General features: G+C 49.8%; 1 protein-coding gene and 1 long non-coding RNA gene across 14 annotated transcripts; both read left to right on the plus strand.

Moving 5' to 3' along the window:
• Positions 1-938: 938 nt before the first annotated feature.
• TPM3 (tropomyosin 3) lies at positions 939-23,303 on the plus strand. 13 transcript variants are annotated; one of them, XM_071727240.1, is made up of 11 exons: positions 939-1,128; positions 1,348-1,473; positions 9,295-9,428; positions 10,002-10,119; positions 10,300-10,370; positions 11,517-11,592; positions 12,958-13,020; positions 13,150-13,219; positions 15,230-15,308; positions 17,813-17,876; positions 22,313-23,303. In XM_071727240.1, exons 1-11 carry the CDS (start codon positions 1,015-1,017, stop codon positions 22,319-22,321), a joined length of 924 nt encoding a protein of 307 aa, XP_071583341.1. In that variant the 5' UTR covers positions 939-1,014; the 3' UTR covers positions 22,322-23,303. The 13 variants fall into 13 exon arrangements, with proteins under 13 accessions (XP_071583341.1, XP_071583350.1, XP_071583340.1 ...); XM_071727239.1 differs by lacking the exon at positions 11,517-11,592 and adding an exon at positions 12,093-12,168 and having other exon boundaries at positions 944-1,128; XM_071727236.1 differs by lacking the exons at positions 11,517-11,592; positions 17,813-17,876 and adding an exon at positions 12,093-12,168 and having other exon boundaries at positions 980-1,128.
• LOC139787879 (uncharacterized) lies at positions 2,899-3,722 on the plus strand. Its single transcript, XR_011722716.1, has 3 exons — positions 2,899-3,436; positions 3,515-3,544; positions 3,575-3,722. It is a non-coding gene; the product is annotated as an uncharacterized lncRNA (long non-coding RNA).
• Positions 23,304-23,497: the final 194 nt, after the last annotated feature.

Below are 23,497 nucleotides of genomic sequence, written 5' to 3' on the forward strand. Positions count from 1 at the left end.
GCCGGGGGGGGAACTGCCACCCCCGGGGGGCCCGGCGGAGGTTTGGGGGTGGTGGTGGGCTCAGCACTCACCACCTGTCCCCCTGCTTGTGCCCGGGATGATCCCAGGACATCCCGGGACCGTGGGCCCGTGCCCACCCCTGGCTCTGCTGCTCAGGGTTATTTATGGCTCCCAGGGCACGGGATTGCAGCACCCACATCTCCCGGGTCCCTCTGACCTTCTTGGGGCCCCCCAAAGCTCTCTCCAGATGGGAGCAGTGGCTCTCTTCCCATGTCATCCCATCTCAGCTCATGGAAGAGGCTGCTAATCCCCCCCAGCTACTTGGAAGTGCTGCCACTCGCCCTGAGAATTCCTCCCGGAGCCTGGGGAATTCCATCCTCCAGCTGCCGACAGCATCTTCTGCCTCACTGCCAAGCCCCAGCAGCCCTGGAGATGGGCTCAAGGCTCAGAGGATTCCTGGGGGGCTCTTCCCTGAGTGCTGGGCTCAGCTCCCCACCCCCCTTGAGCCAAAAAATCCCAACCGGGGGCTGCTGCAAAATCCCTGCTCCTAAAATAAAACCGGGATGAGCTCCCACGCCACCCCCAAGCAGGGGTAAATGTCAGCCCTGGGGGCCACCAAAAAACATCCCAAGTCCCCAGTGGGGCTTCACTGCCCGGTTCCAGCTCAGTGTCCTGAGCATATCCCATGGGAATGCTGGGCAGGAGCGTGGTGTCCCTGTGGTGCCAGGCAGGGTGTCCCATTGCAAAGGGACAATGCGGGACCCCCGCTCCCAGCCCTGCCACTGCTTTTTATAACCATCCCAGCTGTCCCCAGGAACCCAAATAAGGTTGTGGCCACCCAGACCCCCCCAGGGCAGACAATGGGTCTGGAACACAGACTTTTTGGGAAGGTGGCTCAGGCCAAGAAAGGCAAAGCCCCTGTGCCAGCAGGGTTGATAAAGCGGGCAGCGGGGGGTCAGGCAGCACTGCTGCTGACAATTGTCCCATTGTCCCACTGCCCGTTGTCCCCCAAGGATGGAGGCCATCAAGAAGAAGATGCAGATGTTGAAGTTGGACAAGGAGAACGCCCTGGACAGGGCAGAGCAGGCAGAGGCTGAGCAGAAGCAGGCAGAGGAACGGAGCAAGCAGGTAACGTGGGTGCTGTCTGGGCAGTGGCTCCTCCTGTGTTGGACCATCCTGAGCCCAAGACTCACCAGGAATTTGGGGGAAAAGGAACCAGGGGGTGAGAGCTGCCACAGTCCCAGAGCTCGGGGACAGCGTCACGAGGCTGTGGAGCATCCTGGTGGGACAGGGATGGGGGGGAATCCAAAGGGTGTCCACCTGCCATGACTTCTGCTGCTCTTCCAGCTGGAGGACGAGCTGGCTGCCATGCAGAAGAAGCTGAAGGGGACAGAGGACGAGCTGGACAAATATTCTGAGGCCCTGAAAGATGCTCAGGAGAAGCTGGAGCTGGCAGAGAAGAAGGCAGCAGATGTATGTATGGGGTGTAGGGTGGAAGCTGGGTTGGTTCCCCCAACCCCTTCCTAATGAGACCACAGTGGCCTTGAGCTGGAGAAAGGTCCCTGGCAAAGCTGTGTGGGTGCCTGGGAGCAGAGCACACCCAAGGGTGGCCACCCACAGCCATGGGAGGGACTGAGGGATGCTGATTCCAGCTCCTCCCTGGGCAAAGATATCCCGGGTGGCCAAGGAGGAGCAGGGAGGGAGCACCCAGGCTTTGCAGAAGAGGGCAGGGAGCCCCCGGGCTGGGGACAGAGCAGTCCCTGAGGACCTCGGGTGTCCCCCCCAGGCACAGCTGGAGCTCAGGGAGGAGGAGGGAGCCCTCGTCCCCTCGGGCAGGGTGACAGTGACACAGCCCGGCTATTGTTGGCCGCCCTTCCCAGGAGAACAATGGTGCGAGCGGTGCAGGGTTTTGTCCCCTGGCTGCTGTCCCGACCCCGTCATCTGTCGCCAAGTTCGGTCCCGCTCATCACCCCCTGACAGCCCCGGGGACTCTGACACCGCGGGTCGAGCATCCAGGAGCTGGAAATTTTCCCTCCTGGGGGAGAGGGAGAAAAACTCCCGGCTCCTCTCCCTGCGGGAGCTGCAGCTCCGATTTCCAGCAGGGAAAAGGAATTTTCCCTTCCCCACGGGAAGCCCCACGACCCCCGGGCCGGTGCCTGGGCTGGCTCTGCCCCCCCCGTCCTGGCTCTGAGCTGGGGGGGTCAGGGAGGAGTGGGGAAATCCAAAGCCTTCCCGAAACTTTGGGAAGTTTGTCAGCTCCGGGTTTGGGCTCATGGTTTCCCACTCCCGCACCGGGGTTTGGCACAGACCCCACAAAGCTCTGGGGAGCCCTTTTCCTCCTTCCCACTCCTTTCCCCTCCCTTCTTTTTCCCTCTGCCACTTCCATGCTCTCTCCCCCCCCCATCCCACCACACCCCCACCCCCTTTCTTAACATCCCAACCCCCCAGTTCTCCAGCTGCCGCCCACCAGGGTGACTTTTGGGGGGTCCCTTTGGTGTCCCCCATCCCTAAAAACTGGAGAAGCAGAGGGAAGGGATTTTCCAGCCAGCTGCCCCCCCCACACCCCAAAAAAAAATTCCTTCCAGGCAGGACCTTTGCTTTTTTGCACATCCCTGGGGTGCCCCCTTCACTTGGGGGGCAGAGCACGTGCTGGCCCCACAACCCCCCCCAAAAAAAAAGTCACCCCTGTCACAGGTTTTCAGGAGGTGCCACATGTCCCTGTCACCCCCCCCCCCTTCCTCCTGGAGGGGCTTTTGGGGCAGGGCTGGGGGATGGAGCTCGGTGACCCCCGGGGCTCAGGGGGGTGGCAGCGATTTTGGGAGCGACCAAAGGGGTTTTTGGGGCTGGGGGCAGCACCCTGCCCTGCAGCTCGGGGTGTCCCCCCCGGGATTTGGGGGGGGGAAGGGTCCGGGTGAGGGGAGGCAGAGGGTGAGCTCAAGGGCAGGGAATGCGGTGCCACTGCAGCCCGGACCGTATAAGGAGTCCCTTGGGGACGAGGGACAAGGGGGGGCCCGGGGGGCCTGGGCACCCATGTGGGGCAGAGCCCTGCGCCTCAGGTCTCTGTGGGGCTGTCCCTGCTCCTGTGGGGGACAGGTCCCAGTGTCCCCAGAGCCCCACGGGGCAGTTCCCAGTGTCCCCACACCCACATGGGGCTGGTCCCAGTGCCCCCAGTACCCCGTGGGACAGGTCCCAGTGGCCCCACATCCACGCGGGACAGATCCCAGTGCCCCCAGTACCCTATGGGACAGGTGCCTGTGCCCCCCACATCCCCGTGGGACAGGTCCCAAGTGTCCCCACATCCACACGGGGCTGGTCCCAGTGTCCCCACACCCACATGGGGCTGGTCCCAGTGTCCCCAGAGCCCCATGGGGCAGTTCCCAGTGTCCCCACATCCACATGGGGCTGGTCCCAGTGTCCCCAGTCCCCCATGGGACAGGTCCCAGTGTCCCCACACCCACATGGGGCTGGACCCAGTGTTGGCTGGTCCCAGTGTCCCCACAGGCCCATGGGACAGGTCCCAGTGCCCCCAGACCCCATGGGACAGGTCCTGGTGTCCCCAGTCCCTGTCTGGCAGCCCTTGGTGTCCCCATACCCATATAGGGCAGGTCCCAGTGTCCCCACACCCACACAGGGCAGGTCCCTGTGTACTCAGGTATCTGTCCCCGTGTCCCCAATACCCACGTGGGGCAGGTCCCCGTGTCCTGCCACCCACGTGGGGCACGTCCCAGTGTCCCCACACCCGCACAGGACAGGTCCCGTTGTCCCCAAACCTACATGGGGCAAGTCTGGGTAACCCCACACCCCCATGGGACAGGTCCCAGTGTCCCCAGTCCCTCATGGGGCAGTTCCCAGTGCTCCCAGTCCCCCATGGAACAGGTCCCAGTGCTCCCAGTCCCTCATGGGGCAGTTCCCAGTGCTCCCAGTCCTGTCCCAGTGTCACCACCCCCCTATATCTCAGCTCCCCGGTTCCATATGGGGCCCCCCCACCCCCACGCGTGACCCGGGTGTCCCCAGGGCTCCTCCCGGTTACCATGGCAACGCGGGCTGGGCGGGGGATGGGATGGGGTGGGTCGGAAGTGATGTCACATCCCGACCCGGTGGGGCCCGGGCGGGCGGTTCCGGTATTTTAGGGGCGGGGTCGAAGCGGTGCGAAGCGGTGACGGGTCCGGGTTTGGGTTCGGGTGGCGGTACCGGGACCGGTCCGGTGGGCAGGATGGCGGGGGCCACCACCATCGAGGCGGTGAAGCGGAAGATTCAGGTCCTGCAGCAACAGGCGGACGATGCCGAGGAACGGGCGGACCGGCTGCAACGGGAGGTGGAGGCCGAGCGCCGGAACCGCGAGCAGGTACCGCCGGTACCGGGCTACCGGATCCCCCCGAGCTTCCCTTGGGATGGCTCCGGATCAGCCCCGGGGGAAGGAGAACCCCGAACCTCCCCTCCCACACCTTCCTTCCGAGGGTTCTTGTCGGGGTTCGGCGGTACCGTGGGTCTCTCGGAACCGGCAGCCCTGCGCGGTTCGGTTCTCCCGTTTCTCGCAGCCATCCGGAGCCGGCGCTGCCCGCCTTGGGGTTTTTTTTGGGGGGGGATTAGGGGGGTTCTTCCCCTCCGAACCGTCGGTGGTTCCGTCCGCGGTCCGTTCGCTGTGGTACCGGGGCAAACGGGGTCAGTTTTTTTTCTGCGTGGTTTTCCGTCTTCCCGAAACATCTGGAAGCAGCTGGAAGGGGGGGGATCCCGAGGTTATGGAAGAGGGGGGGGGGGGGGGGGGGAAGAGAGACGGTTCCGGTTCTGTCGGGGTTCGGTTCGGGAAGGAAGGGGAGGATCTCGGCCATCTTGTGTGGGCCGGTGCTGAGAGCACAAAGGTGGGAGCGGAACCTCGGGAAGTGCGGATAAAATGGAAGGGATCTCCGTGGGGATGCTGGGAACCGAGTGGGAAAAACCCCCCCGAGCTCCATCCTGCTCCGGTTCCGATCCCCAACCTCGTGGGAACAGGGAATGGTTGGGAAAAAGAAGGAAAGGTGGGAGAATGTTGGGATTCAGCCTGGAGGAGAGGAGGAGGGAATGGGGAGAGCTTGGAGCAACTTCCAGAGCCTGAAGGGGCTCCGGGAAAAGTGGGGAGGGATTTGGGAAAAGGGCCTGGAGGGATGGGATGGGAGGGAATGGATTTGAACTGGAAAAGGGGAGATGGGAAGCAAAAATTCCTTGGGGTGAGGGTGCTTCTGGAGGAGAAGGTTTTGGGGAGACCTCAGAGCACCTTCCAGAGCCTGAAGGGGCTCCAGGAAAACTGGGGAGGGACTTGGGAAAAGGATCTGGAGGGATGGGAGGAGAGGTGATGGTTCCATCCTCCAAGAGGGGAGATGGAGAGGAGGTTTGGGGGAGAAATTCCTTGGGGTCAGGAGGAGAAGGAAAAGGAGAAGGTTCTGGGGAGACCTTGGAGCACCTTCCAGTGCTTCCTCCCCCAGGAAAGCTGGGGAGGGACTTGGGACAAGGATCTGGAGGGATGGGATGAGGGGGAAGGGTTTCCAGCTGCAAGAGGGGAGATGGAGAGGAGAAACTGGGCAGGGAGGGAGGGAGAAATTCTTTGGGGTGAGGGTGCTTCTGAAGGAGAAGGTTTTGGGGAGACCTTGGAGCATTTTCCAGTGGCTGAAGGGGCTCCAGGAAAGCTGGGGAGGGACTTGGGACAAGGGCCTGGAGGGATGGGAGGAGAGGGAATGGCTTTGAACTGGAAGAGGGGAGATGGAGAGGAGAAACTGGGGAGAAATTGTTTGGGGTGAGGGTGCTGAGCCCCAGGTTGCCCCCAGAAGCTGTGGCTGCCCCATCCCTGGAATTTTTGGGGGTTTGGAGCCCCCTGGGATGGGGGAGGGGGTCCCTGCCCGTGGCACTGGGTCAGCTTTGGGGTCTCTGTCAGAACCTGAGTGGGTTCCCTGGTTCTGGTTCAGCCCAGGGGTGCTGGTGGCACCGTGGGGTTGGTGGACGGGGTGACCCAGGCCAGGCCCTTGCTTCCCATCAAACGATGACTCCCCCAGGTTTGCTTTGGGAATTTTGCTGATGATTTTCTTGAAAAGCTGAAGCTGAGGTTGTCCCAACCCCTTCCCCACCTCTGTCTGGGTCTGGGGGCTGTGACAAGTGGCCTGGTGCCACTGCTGGGTGACCCAGTGGGCTTTGGGATGAGGCCACTACCAGACCTCAGTTTTTCCTTTTTTTTTTTTTTTTTTTTTTTTTTTTTTTTTTTTAATTTATTTTTTTCCTCTTTTATTTTTTCCCCTTTTTTATTTTTTATCCCCTTTTTTATTTTTTATCCCCTTTTTTATTTTTTTCCCCTTTTTTATTTTTTTTCCCCTTTTTTATTTTTTTTCCCCTTTTTTATTTTTTTCCCCCTTTTTTATTTTTTTTCCCCCTTTTTTATTTTTTTTCCCCCTTTTTTATTTTTTCCCCCTTTTTTATTTTTTCCCCCTTTTTTATTTTTTTCCCCTTTTTTATTTTTTTTCCCCTTTTTTATTTTTTTCCCCTTTTTTATTTTTTTCCCTTTTTTTTTTTTTTTTTTTTTTGCTGCCAGATAAGGAATCCTCTTCCAGCAGAGGTGTTGCCATGGGAATGTGTGTGTTCCTTCCAGCTCCCTGGAATTTCCCTCCATGGGAGAGGAGCAGTGCTTGGGGGGGGGTGGGGATGTTTTATCCTCACCCCTTTGGGGTTTGAAAGGTCAGCCCTTATTTTTTTGGGGTCAGCCCTTATTTTTTTGGGGGTCAGCCCTTATTTTTTGGGGTCAGCTCTTTATTTTGGGGGGATTTCCCCAACCAAAACTCTGCTGGCATCTCAGCTCCTTTCCCACTGATGTTTTCCCAACCTGAGCTGGGAACGTGGGGGGTGGGGTAGATCTTGGTCAACTTTTCCTGGGAACTGGATGTGATTTGGGTCTGGCCCTGCTCTAACAGTGGCTTCTTTCATCACTCTGCTCCTCCTTCCTTGGGCATGGTTGGGAGCTGCGTGTCCTTGCAGGCTGCTTTGTTGCAAGGAGCTGGGATATTTCATATATATATTTATTTTTTTTAATTTTTTTTTTTTTTTTTGGCATCTGCCTCCCCCCCTGGATGGAGAAACTGCCCTGATCTGGCTCTAACCCTTTCCATCTCCCCCCCTTCCCAATCCTGCTGGAGAACAGGACACTGCCATCCCCCCCCTTGGGCTGGGGGTGTCCCCAAAGTGTCCCCCAAAGTCTTTTTTTTTTTTTTTTTTTTTGGGAGGAGGGTGATGGCTCTGACCTGGGTCACAACCTCAGATTTCCTGGGGTTCCTGGCACACCCCTGAGCTCTGGAGGGTGTTTGTGTGTGGCTGTTGCTGGGGAACAACCTCCCGGGGAGATCTCAAGGCTGGGTGAGGTTTATTTGGTTTTTTTTTTTGTTTGGTTTTTTTTTTTCTCTTTTTTTCCTGGGTTATCACTGGGGGAGGGAGGAAGGAAACAAACCCGGAGGCACTGGAGGAGCTGCCCCCAGGCTGTGCTGGGATAAAGGGAGCTCAGGATGCTGCTGCTCTTCCTCCCTCTGCTGAGGAGGAGGAGGAGGAGGAGGAAAAGAAGGAGGAGGAGGAGGAGGAGGAAAAGGAGGAGGAGGAGGAGGAAAAGAAGGAGGAGGAGGAGGAAGAGGAAAAGAAGGAGGAGGAGGAGGAAAAGAAGGAGGAGGAGGAGGAAAAGAAGGAGGAGGAGGAGGAAAAGAAGGAGGAGGAGGAGGAAAAGAAGGAGGAGGGAGGAGGAAAAGAAGGAGGAGGAGGAGGAAAAGAAGGAGGAGGAGGAGGAGGAGAAGGAGAAGAGGAGGAGGAGGAGAAGGAGAAGAGGAGGAGGAGGAGAAGGAGAAGGAAAAGGAGAAGAGGAGGAGGAGGAGAAGGAAAAGGAGAAGAGGAGGAGGAGGAGGAGAAGGAAAAGGAGAAGAGGAGGAGGAGGAGAAGGAGAAGGAAAAGGAGAAGAGGAAGAGGAGGAGAAGGAGAAGAGGAGGAGAAGAGGAGAAGGAGAAGAGGAGGAGGAGAAGAAGAGGAAGAGGAGGAGAAGGAGAAGAGGAGGAGGAGAAGGAGAAGGAAAAGGAGAAGAGGAGGAGAAGGAAAAGGAGAAGAGGAGGAGGAGGAGAAGGAGAAGAGGAGGAGGAGGAGAAGGAGAAGAGGAAGAGGAGGAGGAGGAGGAGGAGGAGGAGAAGGAGAAGAGGAGGAGGAGGAGAAGGAGAAGAGGAAGAGGAGGAGAAGGAGAAGAGGAAGAGGAGGAGGAGGAGAAGGAGAAGAGGAAGAGGAGGAGGAGGAGGAGGAGGAGAAGGAGAAGAGGAAGAGGAGGAGGAGGAGAAGGAGAAGAGGAAGAGGAGGAAGAGGAGGAGGAGGAGAAGGAGAAGAGGAAGAGGAGGAGGAGGAGGAGGAGGAGAAGGAGAAGAGGAAGAGGAGGAGGAGGAGGAGGAGAAGGAGAAGAGGAAGAGGAGGAGGAGGAGGAGAAGGAGAAGAGGAAGAGGAGGAGGAGGAGGAGAAGGAGAAGAGGAAGAGGAGGAGGAGGAGGAGGAGAAGGAGAAGAGGAAGAGGAGGAGGAGGAGGAGGAGAAGGAGAAGAGGAAGAGGAGGAGGAGGAGGAGGAGGAGGAGGAGAAGGAGAAGAGGAGGAGGAGGAGGAGAAGGAGAAGAGGAAGAGGAGGAGGAGGAGGAGAAGGAGAAGAGGAAGAGGAGGATAAGGAGAAGAGGAAGAGGAGGAGGAGGAGGAGGAGGAGGAGGAGAAGGAGAAGAGGAAGAGGAGGAGGAGAAGGAGAAGGAAAAGGAGAAGAGGAGGAGGAGGAGAAGAGGAAAAGGAGAAGAGGAAGAGGACAAGGAGGAGGAGGAGGAGAAGAAGAGGAGAAGGGGGAGGAAGAAGAAGAAGAAGAGGAAGAGGACAAGGAGGAGGAGGAGGAGGAGGAAGGGTTTGCTTTGAGCAAAATGCTCCTGTCCTGAGCCCAGGAGGAAAGGGACTTTGGTTCATGGCTGCTGGCAGGGAGTGCTTGGTGTGGGGGGAGAAATGGGGCAGAGATTGATGGCCTGGCAGGACTGCAGCAGCCTGCAAGGAAGAGCCAGGGGTGTAAATCATCTTCCTGGGGTGTTTCTGTTGGAAATGATCCCCAGAATTTCCCCTGGGAGGCAGGGAACCTGCAGGAGGTCGCTGTGAGCTGGGCTCTGTGCGACGCTGGGGGTGCAGGAGGCTGGAACAGGGAATTCCCTGGCTTGGTCCCTGTGGGTTCCTCAGGATCTGAGGCTGAGGATCTGTCCCAGGGGCTGAGCTGCTCTCTCCTCTCTTTTTTTCCCTTCAGGCTGAGGCAGAGGTGGCCTCTTTGAACCGCCGGATCCAGCTGGTGGAGGAGGAATTGGACCGAGCCCAGGAGCGCCTTGCAACAGCTCTGCAGAAGCTGGAAGAGGCAGAGAAAGCTGCAGATGAGAGTGAAAGGTGAGGAAAAGTTCCTGCTTTGCCTTCCTCACCCAGGGCCTGGTGCCAATCCCCCCCCTCCCGGGCTTCCCGGAGGCTGGGAAGTGGATCCCACGTCAAGGTTGGATGTGGGAGTTGGGATCCAGGTCAGGAGAAGCAACCCAAGCAGGGATTGAGGAGCTTGGGAGCTGAGGCCAAGGTGGGAGAAAGGGCTGGGTGCATCCCCCAGCTCCAAGGGAGGAGAAATCAGGGGGTTTTGGGACCCTCAGGGTGGCTGCTGAGGGGGAAGCCTCATTTCCAGCATCCTCCATCCTGGCACTGTCCCTGGGTCCCCTTCCAGTTATTGCCATTAAGGACTGACCTGGCTCTGGTCATTCCAGCCTGGAAAACCTTTGGCACCACGTTTCCCATGGTCCAGGAGCCTGATGCTGGAGGAAAATTTCAAGGAATTCTGAGCAAGCTGCTGTATAAGGGAGAAATAAGGGAGAACTCAGCACACTGCTGGGTTGCACAGGGTTGTTTTTTTTTTTTTTAATGCATCTTCCCTCCCTGTGCATTTTAAAATTTTTTTTTTGTTTGTTTTTTGGGGTGCAGAGGCATGAAAGTCATTGAAAACCGAGCTCTGAAGGATGAGGAGAAGATGGAACTGCAGGAAATCCAGCTGAAGGAAGCCAAGCACATTGCAGAGGAGGCAGATAGGAAGTACGAGGAGGTGAGGGAGAGCCTTGGATGCTCCTCAGAACAATCCCAAGATTGTTGGGGGGAGGGACCCCTTGGCTCTCAGCACCTGAGCCAGAAATTTGGCAGCTCCAGTGACTCCTGCAAGCAGAATTTATGGGTTTTTTTGTTGTTTTTTTTTTTTTTTTTTTTTTTAAACTCTTCTGCCTCCCAGGTTGCTCGGAAGCTGGTGATCATCGAAGGGGATCTGGAGAGGACTGAGGAGAGAGCTGAGCTGGCAGAGTCGTGAGTAAATCTGCTGCCTTGGCCCTGGCATGGCTGCCTCTGCATGGGAAGGAACTAACCCAGCATCCCCAACCTTCTTACACAAGGCCTGAAGCACAGGGAAAGTTTTTATGGAATCCTCAGGTGGAAAAGCTGGAAGGGGTTTTCCCACTCGGAGCTGCTGTGTTAGGGTGGGAGCCTTTTGGTCTCCTTGGTTTGTCCAAGGGATTATTCCCTGCCTTGGATTCACTGCTTTGCCTGTGTGGTCACTGACTCCTCACACACCTGAGGGCCAGAGGTTGGGACAGGAGTGGCCCAGGGGACATCCCAGGGACCTCAACTTGCTCATTGACCTCTTAAAAATACCTGCACGTCCTCTGCTGGCAGCACCCACATGGGATCTCTGGGTCCTTGGGTGTTTCAGGGGGGTCCTTGGGTGTTTCAGGGGGGTCCTGAATGTTTCAGGGGGGTCCTGGATGTTTCAGGGGGGTCCTTGGATATTTCAGGGGGGTCCTTGGATGTTTCAGGAGGGTCCTTGGGTGTTTCAGGAGGGTCCTTGGGTGTTTCAGGGGGGTCCTTGGATGTTTCAGGGGGGTCCTTGGATGTTTCAGGGGGGTCCTGGATATTTCAGGGGGGTCCTTGGATATTTCAGGAGGGTCCTTGGATATTTCAGGGGGGTCCTTGATGTTTCAGGAGGATCCTTGGGTGTTTCAGGAGGCTCCTTGGACATTTCAGGAGGGTCCTTGGATGTTTCAGGGGGGTCCTGGATGTTTCAGGGGGGTCCTGGATGTTTCAGGAGGATCCTGGATGTTTCAGGGGGGTCCTTGGGTGTTTCAGGGGGGTCCTGGATGTTTCAGGGGGGTCCTGGATGTTTCAGGGGGGTCCTGGATGTTTCAGGAGGGTCCTGGGGGGCTGTTCAGGTCCTGGCTGTGCTCTGGGTCTTGTCTAACGAGGTCGCTTTGTCCCCCTCTGCTTCCTGCCCCGATGTGCATGTGGTGACCATGATTTTTTTTATTTTTTTTTCCTGTTTTTTTGTGTGGTTTTTTTTTTTTTTTTTTTTTTTTTTTTTGCACCCCCAACCTTCGTGGCTCTGTGTGTGGGTTTGCTGCTCCTTTTGACCCTTGTCCCCATCCTGGCTGGTGGCACTGGGGGACCCCTCACTAACAGGCGCTGCCGGGACCTGCAGGAGCAGCTCAGGGTGCTGGACCAGAACCTGAAGTTTCTTTCTGTTGCTGAAGAAAAGGTACTAACCTTTCCCTTCTCCAACCATTAAAACCAAAAATTCTGGTGGCCTTCTGGCTCTGCTTCTTCCCTCCAGCTCAACTGCATCTTTTCCTGTCTTTTTTTTTTCTCCTCCTGGAATGTTCTCTCCTCTCTCTGCCCATAAATGGCCCCTCCTGGCAGCAAACTTGAAGACTCCAGAAATCTGTGTCCAGATCTCAGCTGCTCAGCTCAGTGCCCCTCTCTCTGCATGTGCTGGCAGAATGCCTGAAAACTGGGAATTTGGAGCTGGGAAGGGAGCTTGTTTTCCTGAAAGCAGGATCCCCATCCCAGGCTGGCTGCAGAGCATCTCCTAAAATAAAATTAAAAAAAAAAAAAAACAAAAAAACAAAACACAAAACCAAACCAACCCAACCCCATCCTGGTCATCCCTACACATGGATTCACTCCTTGTCTCTCCTGTCTTTCCCTCCCACTTCTTCTTTTCCTTTTTTTCTCCTTTTTCTTGCCCAAACCCCACAGTAAATGTTCCGAGCTGGAAGAAGAGCTGAAGAATGTCACCAACAATCTCAAGTCTCTTGAGGCTCAGGCTGAGAAGGTAGGGGCTGCTTGGCCCAGGGCCAAAAAACGTATTTTTGGGTGGCTTGGAGAGAGAAAGAGAGAGGGGCTGTGACAGCAGAGCACCCACAGGGATGGCAGAGGTGACACGGATGCAACCTGGAAGCAGAGAGGGAGAGCAGAGGGATTTCAGCTCCTGGTGGCTGGAAAAAGCCAAGAGAGGGGGAGGTTTGTGAGATCTTTGTGGTCCTGGCATCACAAGAATTTTCCTGTGCCCAGCAGTGCCCAAAAAAAACCTTGTTGTCCTGGTATGAGGATTTTTCTGTGTCCAAAAAATTTTGTGATCCTGGCAAGAGGATTTTTCAGTGCCCAGCAGTGCCCAAAAAACTTTTCTGGTCCTGGCATGAGGATTTTCCTGTGCCCAGCAGTGCCCAAAAAAACCTTGTTGTCCTGGTATGAGGATTTTTCTGTGTCCAAAAAACTCTGTGGTCCTGGCATGAGGATTTTCCTGTGCCCAAAAAACTCTGTGGTCCTGGCATGAGGATTTTCCTGTCCCCAGCAGTGCCCAAAAGACTCTGTGGTCCTGGCATGAGGATTTTCCTGTGCCCAAAAAACTTTTCTGGTCCTGGCATGAGGATTTTTTGGTGCCCAACTCCGTGTTCCCTGCGTGGCGTGGGATTTGCTGCCTGCCCTGGCTCTCTTGGCGTGGGGTGAGGAGTGGGAATCAATCCCAGCTGGAGCTTCCTGAGGGTGCTGTGGAGGAGCTGGAAAAGCTTTTTCCTCGGAGTGGGAGATCCCTGGGGCTGATCCCTCCTCTGCTTTCCCACAGTACTCCCAAAAAGAGGATAAATACGAAGAGGAGATCAAGATCCTGACTGACAAACTCAAAGAGGTGGGTGCTGGGTGCCCACCTTGGGGTGCTCCCCCCGACCTCTTCCCTGAGCTGGGGGGGGATCCAAGGAAAGGGTGGGAATTGCCTTTTTCCCTAGGGATTAAAGTTGGTTTTTTTTCTGCCTGGCAGGCTGAGACCAGGGCTGAATTTGCTGAGCGTTCCGTAGCCAAACTGGAGAAGACCATTGATGACTTGGAAGGTAAAATCTGGGAATTTTTTCCCTCAAAAAATGTCCTGGGGGAGGTGAGGAAAATGTTTTTCCATAGCTGGAGACTGGAGGCGTGGATCTGCTCCTTGGGGATTTGGAGCATGAGCCCAACTCAGCTCCTCAGGGGAGGTTTTGGGGGCTCTGGAGCTGCTCTGGAAAATCATTCCCGGGTTTTATTGGGATCCAAACACCTTGGGGGAATCTGAGGGACAGGGACAGTGGAGCTGGAATGCTGGGGGTGATGTCCTGAGGAATGGAAGTGGATTCCTGGGCTCGAAGGAGGAAAAAAAAACCAACCCAACCCAACCAACAAAAGAAGAAAAAAAGCCCAAAAAAGGGACCTGAACTCAACGGGAATTGGTTCCAAGAAAAACCTGGATTGCAGGATCCTCCTGCATGGGGGTGGCTGCTTGGAAGTCAGGCTTGGAATATCCCCCCTGGAGATTTGGGATTCCAGAGGGAACCACCAGAACCCCATCCATGCAGTGCAGGGCTGGATTCCTTCCCTCCTCTCCCTGATTCCAGAGGATTTCAGGAGCAATCCTGAGGCCAATCCCACTTTTCCCCAGTATTCCATGGGGAGATAAAAATTCCCAGGCTGTGGGTGGATTCCTCTGCAGGGAGGTGGTGCTGGATCAAGCAGAAACTTTCCCAAACTTCCTGCCTTGCCCCCAGCTTTTAATTCCAGGTTTTGGGAGATTCCAAGCCCCATCCTATCCCTCTGGAATCACTCAGGAATGGGTTTGGTTTGAGGTGGGAATAACAGAAGTGTCAGAGAAGCTGAGCCACCTCATCATCCAGGATCAGCTTTTTATGGAAAACTGCAAAAAAAAAAAAAAAAACAAACAACAAAAACCCAAAAAATTCCAAATCCCAATCCCTGGATTCTTCCCTTGGAATTCTTGGCTCCAGGTTTCCTGCTGGGCTGAGCCACTTGGTGAAAACTGACAAAGTTTTTTGGGGCTCTTTGGAGCTGGGAGAACTCCAGGAGTCCAAATTTGAGGAGTTCCCATGGGAATTCCAGGTCTTGGCTCCTTTTGGCATTCCAGGACGGGAATTCCTTCCAATGCTCAGGATTATTGGGTGATTTATTATTTTTTTTTTTCCCCCAGCAGACTGAAAGTGAGGAAAAAGCATCCCCAGGGCTCTTCCTTAGGTGTAGGAAGCTCCTTCCTAAGGGCTTGGAGTTGGTTTTCCCTGTTTTTTTTTTCCTGACAGTGATTCCTGCTTGGAATTCTTGGCTCTGAGCTGATCCTGGAAAAAAAAAAACAATTTGGTGGTCAAACTGGGAACCATCAGAGCCATTTTGGGAATTCCTCTGGAGTCCTGGGGGGCTCCATTTCTTGTCCCTTTTTCCATCTCTCCACGAGTCCCTGATTTTCCAGGCTGTTGGAAAAAAATCTTGGAATTCTTGGCTCTGAGCTGATCCTGGAAAAAAAAACCAAAACAATTTGGTGGTCAAACTGGGAACCATTTTGGGAATTCCTTCGGAGTCCTGGGGGGCTCCATCTCTTGTCCCTTTTTCCATCTCTCCACGAATCCCTGCTTTTCCAGGCTGTTGGAAAAAAATCTTGGAATTCTTGGCTGTGAGCTGATCCTGGAAAAAAAAAAAATTTGGTGGTCAAACTGGGAACCATCAGAGCCATTTTGGGGATTCCTCTGGAGTCCTGGGAGGCTCCATCTCTTGTCCCTTTTTCCATCTCTCTACAAATCCCTGATTTTCTAGGCTGTTGGAAAAAAATCTTGGAATTCTTGGCTCTGAGCTGATCCTGGAAAAAAAAAAAAAATTTGGTGGTCAAACTGGGAACCATCAGAGCCATTTTGGGGATTCCTTTGGAGTCCTGGGGGGCTCCATCTCTTGTCCCTTTTTCCATCTCTCCACGAATCCCTTCTTTTCCAGGCTGTTGGAAAAAAAAAAAACCCTTCCTTTATTGTTTTGCCTTTTTTTTTTATTTTATTTTTTTTATTTTTCTCTTCTTTTCCTCCTGAACCTTTTTCTAGATGAGCTCTATGCCCAGAAACTGAAGTACAAAGCAATTAGTGAGGAGCTGGACCACGCCCTGAATGACATGACTTCCATGTAAATATTCCCTGCCTGGGCTCTGCCTTTTGCTTCAGCAGGAAAAAAAAAAAAAACCAAAAAAAAAAATTAATAATAATAAAATCTGGGAATTTTCTGGCTGGGATTTCCCCCAGGCTGGAGAATCCAGGCCATTCCTGCAGGTTACTTCCAGAGATCTCAGCCCCGAGCTTTGGGGATGCTCCTCCTGCTGGCCAGGGAATTCCAGGGGTTTTCCAGCTCCCCGGGGCAATTCCCACCGGGAAAAGCTCAATTCCCACCGGGAAAAGCTCAATTCCCACCGGGAAAAGCTCAATTCCCACCGGGAAAAGCTTCCCAAGGGCCCCTGAGGACCCCTCCTTGGGGGCTGCCTGGAGCGGGGTCGGAGCCCCCAGGGATCTGTGGAAGTAGCTGAGCTCCTGCTGCCACCCCCTGCTTCCTGGCTTGGGATTCACTGCTGCTGTCAGCTTAATTTCTGTTTCTTCATTTTTTTATTTATTTTATTTTTATCTTGGTTTTAATTTTGATTTTATTAGTTTTGTTTTATTAGTTTTTTATTTTATGTTTTATTTTGTTTTATATTATTTTGTTTGTTTTATTTTGTTTGCTTTGTAGTGTTTCATTTGCTTTATTTTATTTTATTTGCTTTATTTTATTTTATTTGCTTTATTTTATTTTATTTGCTTTATTTTATTTTATTTGCTTTATTTTATTTTATTTGCTTTATTTTATTTGCTTTATTTTATTTTATTTGCTTTATTTTAGCTTTTTAGCTTTTTAGCTTTTTAGCTTTTTAGCTTTTTAGCTTTTTAGCTTTTTAGCTTTTTAGCTTTTTAGCTTTTTAGCTTTTTAGCTTTTTAGCTTTTTAGCTTAGTTTTATTTTTTACTTTTTTTATTTCATTTAGGGTTTAGTTTAGCTTTATTTGAATTTTTAAATTTTTTTATCATTTTCTTTTATTTAGTTTAGCTTCTAGTTTTTACTTTTGTGTTTAGTGTTTAGTTTAGCTTTATTTAAATTTTATTTATTTTATTTTAATTATCATTTTTAGTTTTTTGAGTTTAGTTTTTATAATTTAAAATTTTTTTTTCTTTCAGTTTTTAGTTTTTTATTTTCATTTTTATTTTCATTTTTATTTTCATTTTTATTTTCATTTTTATTTTCATTTTTATTTTCATTTTTTTATTTTTTATTTTATTTTTTTTTTTATTTTTTTTATTTTTTTTTTATTTTTTATTTTATTTTTTATTTTATTTTTTATTTTATTTTTTATTTTATTTTTTATTTTATTTTTTAATTTTATTTTTTTTTTACTTATTTACTTTTATTTCTTATTACACTTTTATTGGGGTGTGTGTGTGTTTTTGGGGGCTGCTGACACCACTCTGCCCCTCCCACCTTTCCCTTCCCAGCTCCCTGATTTTTCCTTCTGTCTCCCACAGATGAATCCTCCTCCCATCCCCAGCTCCACCTGGGATTTCCCTTCCTGCTTTTCCAGCTTTTTTTTCCAGGCTTGGAGCATCCCTGGGGGTCCCTTGGGCTCTGCTTTGAGTTTGGGATTTTGTGATTTTTAGATCTTGGAGAAACATAAAAACTCTTTTTGTGTCCTTCTGCCTTCAGCATGATGTCACTTCATTCCTTATTTTATTTATTTTCATTTTATTTTATTTATTTTATTTAATTTAATTTCATTTCTTTCATTTCTTTTATTTTCTTTTCTTTTATTCCTTTTAATTTTTAAATTTTTTATTTTATTTTATTTCTTATTTTTATTTTATTTTTATTTTATTTTTATTTTATTTTTATTTTATTTTTATTTTATTTTTATTTTATTTTTATTTTATTTTATTTTATTTTATTTTATTTTATTTTATTTTATTTTTATTTTATTTTTATTTTATTTTATTTTTATTAAATTTTATTTTTATTTTATTTTATTTTTATTTTTATTGTTATTTTATTATTTTATTATTTTTATTTTTAAATTTTTTTGTTTTTATTTTTATTTTATTGATTTATTTGATTTATTTGATTTATTTGATTTATTTGATTTATTTGATTTATTTGATTTATTTATTTGATTTATTTTATTTATTTATTTGATTTCATTTTATTTATTTATTTGATTTCATTTTATTTATTTTATTTGATTTCATTTTATTTATTTGATTTCATTTCATTTATTTGATTTCATTTTACTTAAGGAAAACAACTCTCCCCTCACTGGACCCCCCATTTCCAGCCACCACTTCACTTGAAAAAAAAACTCCCCTGTGTGGACACCTCATTAACTGCTGCTTAATTTTAATTTTTTTTTTTTTTTTTAATTTTATTTTTTTATCTCACTGCCTCACTGAGTTTGGGGGGGGGAAAAAATCCTCCTGGGGAGGTTGGGGGGGACCTGGTTTTGTCACAGCTCTCACCAGCACTCAGCTTTTTGCTGCCTCCTGGGGTTTTTTTTTATTTTATTTTATTTTTTTTTTCCTGAAATCCTTTTTCCTTCCTGGGTTGGTTCCGTCTGGCCCAGAACCCGAAGAGCTCGGGCTGAGCAGGTTCCTGAGGAGTTGGGACTTCTGCCCTGGTTCCCTCAGGTTGGTGGCACCAGCAGGAGGGGACACAGACACCAAAAAAACCCAAAAAACCCAAAAAAAAAAAACCCCAACCATCCAAAAAACAAAACAAAAAACCCACAAAAAAACCCGAAAAAAACCCCAAAAACAAAACAAAAAAAAAACCACCCCAAAAAAAAAAAAAACCAAAACCAAAAACCCCTGAAAAAAAACCCCGAAAAAATCTCAAAAAACCAAAAAAAACAAAACCCAAACCAACCATCCAAAAAACAAAAAAAAACCCCAAAAAAACCCAAAAAACCCCCCAAAAAAACAAAAAAACCCCCAACCATCCAAAAAACAAAACAAAAAACCCACAAAAAAACCCGAAAAAAAACCCAAAACCCCCTAAAACCCCAACCATCCAAAAAACAAAACAACCCATAAAAAACCCTGAAAAAAACCCCAAAAACAAACAAAAAAAACCCCAACCATCCAAAAAAACAAAACACCCCCCCCCAAAAAAAACCCGAAAAAACCTCAAAAAACAAAAAAAAACCCAAACCAAACCAACCATCCAAAAAACAAAACAAAAAACCCCGAAAAAAACCCCAAAACCCTTTCAGGGACACCAAAACCCTTCCCAGAGGCAGCAAAAAAAAAACCCACAACCAAACGAACAAAAAAAAAAACCTCCAGAGACACCAAAACCCCTCTGAAGACACTACAAAAACCCCAAAAACACACAAAAAAAACCTATCCAAAAAACAAAACAAAAAACCCACAAAAAAACCCAAAAAAACAAAAAAAAAAACCCAAAAAAAACCCCAAATCCTTTCAGGGGCACCAAAACCCTTTCCAGAGGCAGCAAAAAAACCCCCCAAAACCTCCAGAGACACCAAAACCCCTCTGAAGGCACCAAAAAAACCCCAAAACCCCTCAGGAGACCCCAAACCCCTCTCCAGAGACACCAAAATAAAACAAACCTTCCAGAGACCCCAAAACCCCTTCCAGAGACACAGAAACCCCCCCCAAAAAACCCAAAACCTCCAGAGACCCCAAAACCTCTCCCAGACCCCAAAAACACTCCCAAGACACCAAAACCCCTCCAGAGGCACAGAAAAAAAACCCCCAAACCTCCAGAGATCCTGAGACCCCTTCCAGACACACAAAAAAACCCAAAAAACAAACCCCAAAACCCCTCCAGAGACCCCAAAACCCCTCCCAGAGACAAAAAAAACCCCAAAACAAAACCCAAAACCTCCAGAGACCCCAAAACTCCTCTGGAGGCCCCAAAACCCCTCCAGGGACACCAAAACCCTTCCAGGGACACAGAAAACCCCCCAAAAAAAACCCCAAACCTCCAGAGACCCTGAAACCCCTTCCAGAGACACAAAAAACCCAAAAAACAAACCCCAAAACCCCTTCCAGAGACAAAAAAAAAAAAACCAAACCCCAAAAACAAACCCAAAAATCTCCAGAGACCCCAAAACTCCTCTGGAGGCCCCAAAACCCCTCCAGGGACACAAAATCCCAAAAAACAAACCCCAAAACTTACAGAGACCCCAAAACCCCTTCCAGAGACCCCAAAAAAAACCCCAAACCCCCCTCCAGAGCCACCCAACCCCTTCCTCCTCTCCCAGGGCTCCTCTTTGCTGAAAGGAGGGAACATTCCCAGAAGGAATTCCGCAGCTTTTCCCAAATCCTGGGAGATGCTGCTCTGATTTTTCCAGGGATTTTGGGGCCCCCCCTTTGGAGCCAAAAAAAAACCCCAAAAATTCCTCAGGATCCGAAGGTGCAGCAGGGGCTGAGCCCTGGTGACAACCTGAGGGGGTTCCGGGGGTGTTTTCCAAGGATTCCCTGCTCATCCTCATGGAATTCCAGGTGGATGGATGGATGGATGGAGGGGGGGGGGATGGATTTGGGGGGGGATTTAGGGAATTCGGGTCTGGATGCCTGCCCGGGATTGGGATGGCCCAGGAGGAGCTGGACAGGAGGTTCTGGAGTCCAGGAGGGAAGTTCTGGATTCCATGAAGGAATTTCTGGCTTCCAGGAGGGAGTTCCTGGATGCCAAGAGGAATTCCTGGATTCCAGAAGGGAGGTTTTGGGCTTCCAGGAGGGAGCTCCTGGCTTCCAGGTGGAAGTTCCTGGCTCCCAGGAGAAGGTTCTGGCTCCCAAGAGGAATTCCTGGATTCCAGAAGGAAGTTCCAGGCTTCCAGAAGGAAGTTCCTGGCTCCCAGGAGAAGGTTCTGGCTTCCAAGAGGAATTCCAGGCTTCCAGGAGGGAGTTCCAGGCTTCCAGGAGGAATTCCTGGATTCCAGAAGGGAGTTCCTGGCTCCCAGGAGAAGTTCCTGGCTTCCAGAAGGAAGTTCCTGGCTTCCAGAAGGGATGTTCTGGCTTCCAGGAGTTCCAGGCTTCCAGGAGGGAGTTCCTGGTTTCCATGAAGGAATTTCTGGCTCCCAGGAGGGAGTTCCAGGCTTCCAGGAGGAATTCCTGGATTCCAGGTGGAAGTTCAGGCTTCCAGAAGGAAGTTCCTGGCTCCCAGGAGAAGGTTCTGGCTTCCAAGAGGAATTCCTGGATTCCAGAAGGAAGCTCCAGGCTTCCAGAAGGAAGTTCCAGGCTTCCAGGTGGAAGTTCCTGGCTCCCAGGAGAAGGTTCTGGCTTCCAGAAGGAAGTTCCTGGCTTCCAGAAGGGATGTTCTGGCTTCCAGGAGTTTCAGGCTTCCAGGAGGGAGTTCCTGGTTTCCATGAAGGAATTTCTGGCTCCCAGGAGGAAGTTCCAGGCTTCCAGGAGGAAGGTTCTGGCTTTCAAGAGGAATTCCTGGATTCCAGAAGGGAATTTCTGGCTCCCAGGAAGAAGTTCCAGGCTTCCAACAGGAGTTCCTGGCTCCCAGAAGGGAAGTTTGGGCTTCCAGAAGGAAATTCCTGGCTTCCAACAGGAGTTCCTGGCTTCCAGGTGGAAGTTCCGGGCTTCCAGAAGGAGTTCCTGGCTCCCAGGAAGAAGTTCCTGGCTTCCAACAGGAGTTCCTGGTTTCCAGAAAGGAAGTTCCAGGCTTCCAGGAGGAAATTCCTTTTCCCCAGCAGCCCTTATCCCAAATAAATCCGATCCAATTCCAGCTGCAAACCCAGGGATCACCCCCCAAAGGAACACCAGGATTGGTTTGATCTCCAACCCCGTGAAACTTCCCAAGGAAAAGGTCTGGTTCCCACTCAGCCATCCTGGAATCTTCCCTCTGGAGCTGGAATTCCCAACAAAGGAGCCAAGGGTTGAGCTGGGCTGGAGCTGCTGAGCTCGGGCCCCACGTTGGGCTCCAGGGGATCTGCCAGGGTTTAAGGGATGCTCCCTATGGATCCCCATCCCTGAGAAAGGGAGGAGAGGGAAGGAGGGAGAGAGATTGATGGGATGGAGACTGAACCACATGGATTTCATGGAACAGGAGTGAGAAATAGGAAAAATTACTCAATTATACAAATAAATGGTACCATTTTCCTCCCATTTTCCCCCAATAGTTCTCAAGTCTGGTCAATTTTTGTCTTAAAATAAATTCTTAAATTTTTATATATTTTTATATTTTTAGTTTTGTTAATTTTTATCTTTTTATTAATTTTTATATTTTTATTTTTATTCTTTGCAATAATTTTCCTCATTTCTTTCTTTTTTATTATTATTATTATTTATTCCAACAATAAAGCTCCTGCTCTCCACATCCCCCTGGATTATCCCTCCCTTAGGAAATGTGGGGGGGGGGGGAATTCCACTTCTTCCTGGGTCATTCCTCCTGAACCCCTCCCCCCCCCCCAAAAAAAAAAACAAAAACCCACCATTTGGGGAATTTCCTTTCAAAATCTGAATTTTCAACCAAAGCTCTGCCTGGAGTTGGCTCCCAAACTTTTCCTGGATCTCCAGGGGGGATGTTCCTGGCTCTCTGCACATTCCTGTCCCTTGGGAAGTGGCTTGGAAAAAAAATAAATAATAATATTCTTGCTTTTCTTTTGCTCTCCTTAAAAAAAAAAAAAAAAAATTAAATTCCTGCTTTTTGGGGTGCTGAGCAGCTTAGGGATCAACATCTCTGTCCTGGGATGGGGGGGAGGAATTCCAAAGGGATTTCCAGCTGGAATTCCAAAGGGATTTCAAAGTGTCTTGGCTTTGGGATGCTGAGTTTTGGGTTTTTTTTTTTTTTTTTTGGGGGGGGGGGGGAAGCAGCTGCATTGAGCTGAAGGTCCAGAATTGATCCCAAAATTGATCCCAGGATTAATTAATCCCAAAATTGATCCCAGGATTAATTATTCCCCAAATTAATTGATCCCAGGAAGCTGAGAGGCTCCAAACCCAACCAAGGGACCCCCCCCCCCAACCCATGGATTTCACTGGGGGGAACTTTTTTTTTTCTGGGGCCCAACTTTGTGTGGCTGCAAAATCTTCTTTTTAATTCTCTATTTTTTAATTTTTAATTCTTTTTTTCCCTTCCTTCCTGCCAGATAAACTGAAATCCACCAAAGAGGAGCATCTCTGCACACAGAGGATGCTGGACCAGACCCTGCTGGACCTCAACGAGATGTGAGGGGGGAAAAAAAAATCTCTGAAAAATTCCTTTTTTTTTCCATTTTTTGACCAAAAGCAAAACCTTTCTCCTTGGCCTAAGGGGGGTTAAAGGCAGAGCTTCCAAACAGCATGATTAAGGGAAAAAAAAAACAAAAAAAACAATGCAATAATGTTTTTTTGGGGGGGAGCATGGTAGAGATGTAAACATTTTATAATTATTTTTTTTTATTTTTTTAATTTTTAATTTTTTTTTGTAACATTCCAACTGATTTGGAGCCTCCTGAGCTCCACTTCAAAGCTCATGGCTTTAAAATTCCCTTTTAACCTCCTGTTCATCAGCCCCGGGGTTGGAAAAGAGGAGAAAAAGGGTTGGGAATTTTTTCCTGGCTCTGGGGCTGCTGAATCTCAGGAAATTGGAATTAGAAACCTGGTGGGAAAACTCCCTTCCCAGGTTTTTTTTTTCAGTTTCTCAGCTTTAACTCTGCTATGGAAAAACTTAGGCAAAGGAAGACTTAAATTTTTTTTTTTTTTAAATCTGACTTTTCCCAGGGGTTATTCCCTTTTTTTTTTTTTTTTCCCATTCTCCCCACATTCTTGGCCAGGTCCTGGCTCCTCTTGTTGTTCCAGAGGGTTGGAATTTGCCTTCACAAAGTGACTGAAGTGAACACCTTCAGTCCAACACCTTTTTTGGGGAAGTTTCTTTGATTTTCATAATTTTTTTTTTTTTTTTTTTTTTGGGGGGGGAGGGAGGGGATTTTCCTTACCCTGAAGGAGGGAACCTCTCTTGTATTTTGTTTTTTTTTTTCCCTCCTGGCCAGGGCTGTTTTTTAAATGTCTTAATAAGGTACCAAGCCATCTTCTGTGCATTGCTGAGGGGCCAAGCTGGAGGAAAATAAAAATAAATAAAAAAAAAAAAAACCCCAACCCCCAACCCACCCACCCAAACCCTAAAAAAATGTTTTGATACTAAATTGAAAAATTCAAAATGTCTTTTGAAATAAAAACCAATCCCTCCAGTCTGCTGCAGAGATTCTCTGGGGGCTGAGATGTTTGGGATGGGGGGGGGGATTCATCCCTGGATTCCATCCCTTGGATCCATCCCTGGATTCCATCCCCTTTTC

The sequence above is a fragment of the Heliangelus exortis genome, chromosome 27 (genome assembly GCF_036169615.1).
Source record: "Heliangelus exortis chromosome 27, bHelExo1.hap1, whole genome shotgun sequence".
Lineage (NCBI taxonomy): Eukaryota > Metazoa > Chordata > Aves > Apodiformes > Trochilidae > Heliangelus > Heliangelus exortis.

Excerpts from the sequence above, each read along its gene's own strand:
- TPM3 (XM_071727240.1), top strand. The coding sequence starts at position 1,015 with ATGGAGGCCATCAAGAAGAAGATGCAGATGTTGAAGTTGGACAAGGAG. Across the intron at positions 9,429-10,001 it reads GCTGCAGATGAGAGTGAAAG|AGGCATGAAAGTCATTGAAA; the intron begins GTGAGGAAAAGT and ends TTTGGGGTGCAG. Across the intron at positions 13,220-15,229 it reads GACCATTGATGACTTGGAAG|ATGAGCTCTATGCCCAGAAA; the intron begins GTAAAATCTGGG and ends ACCTTTTTCTAG.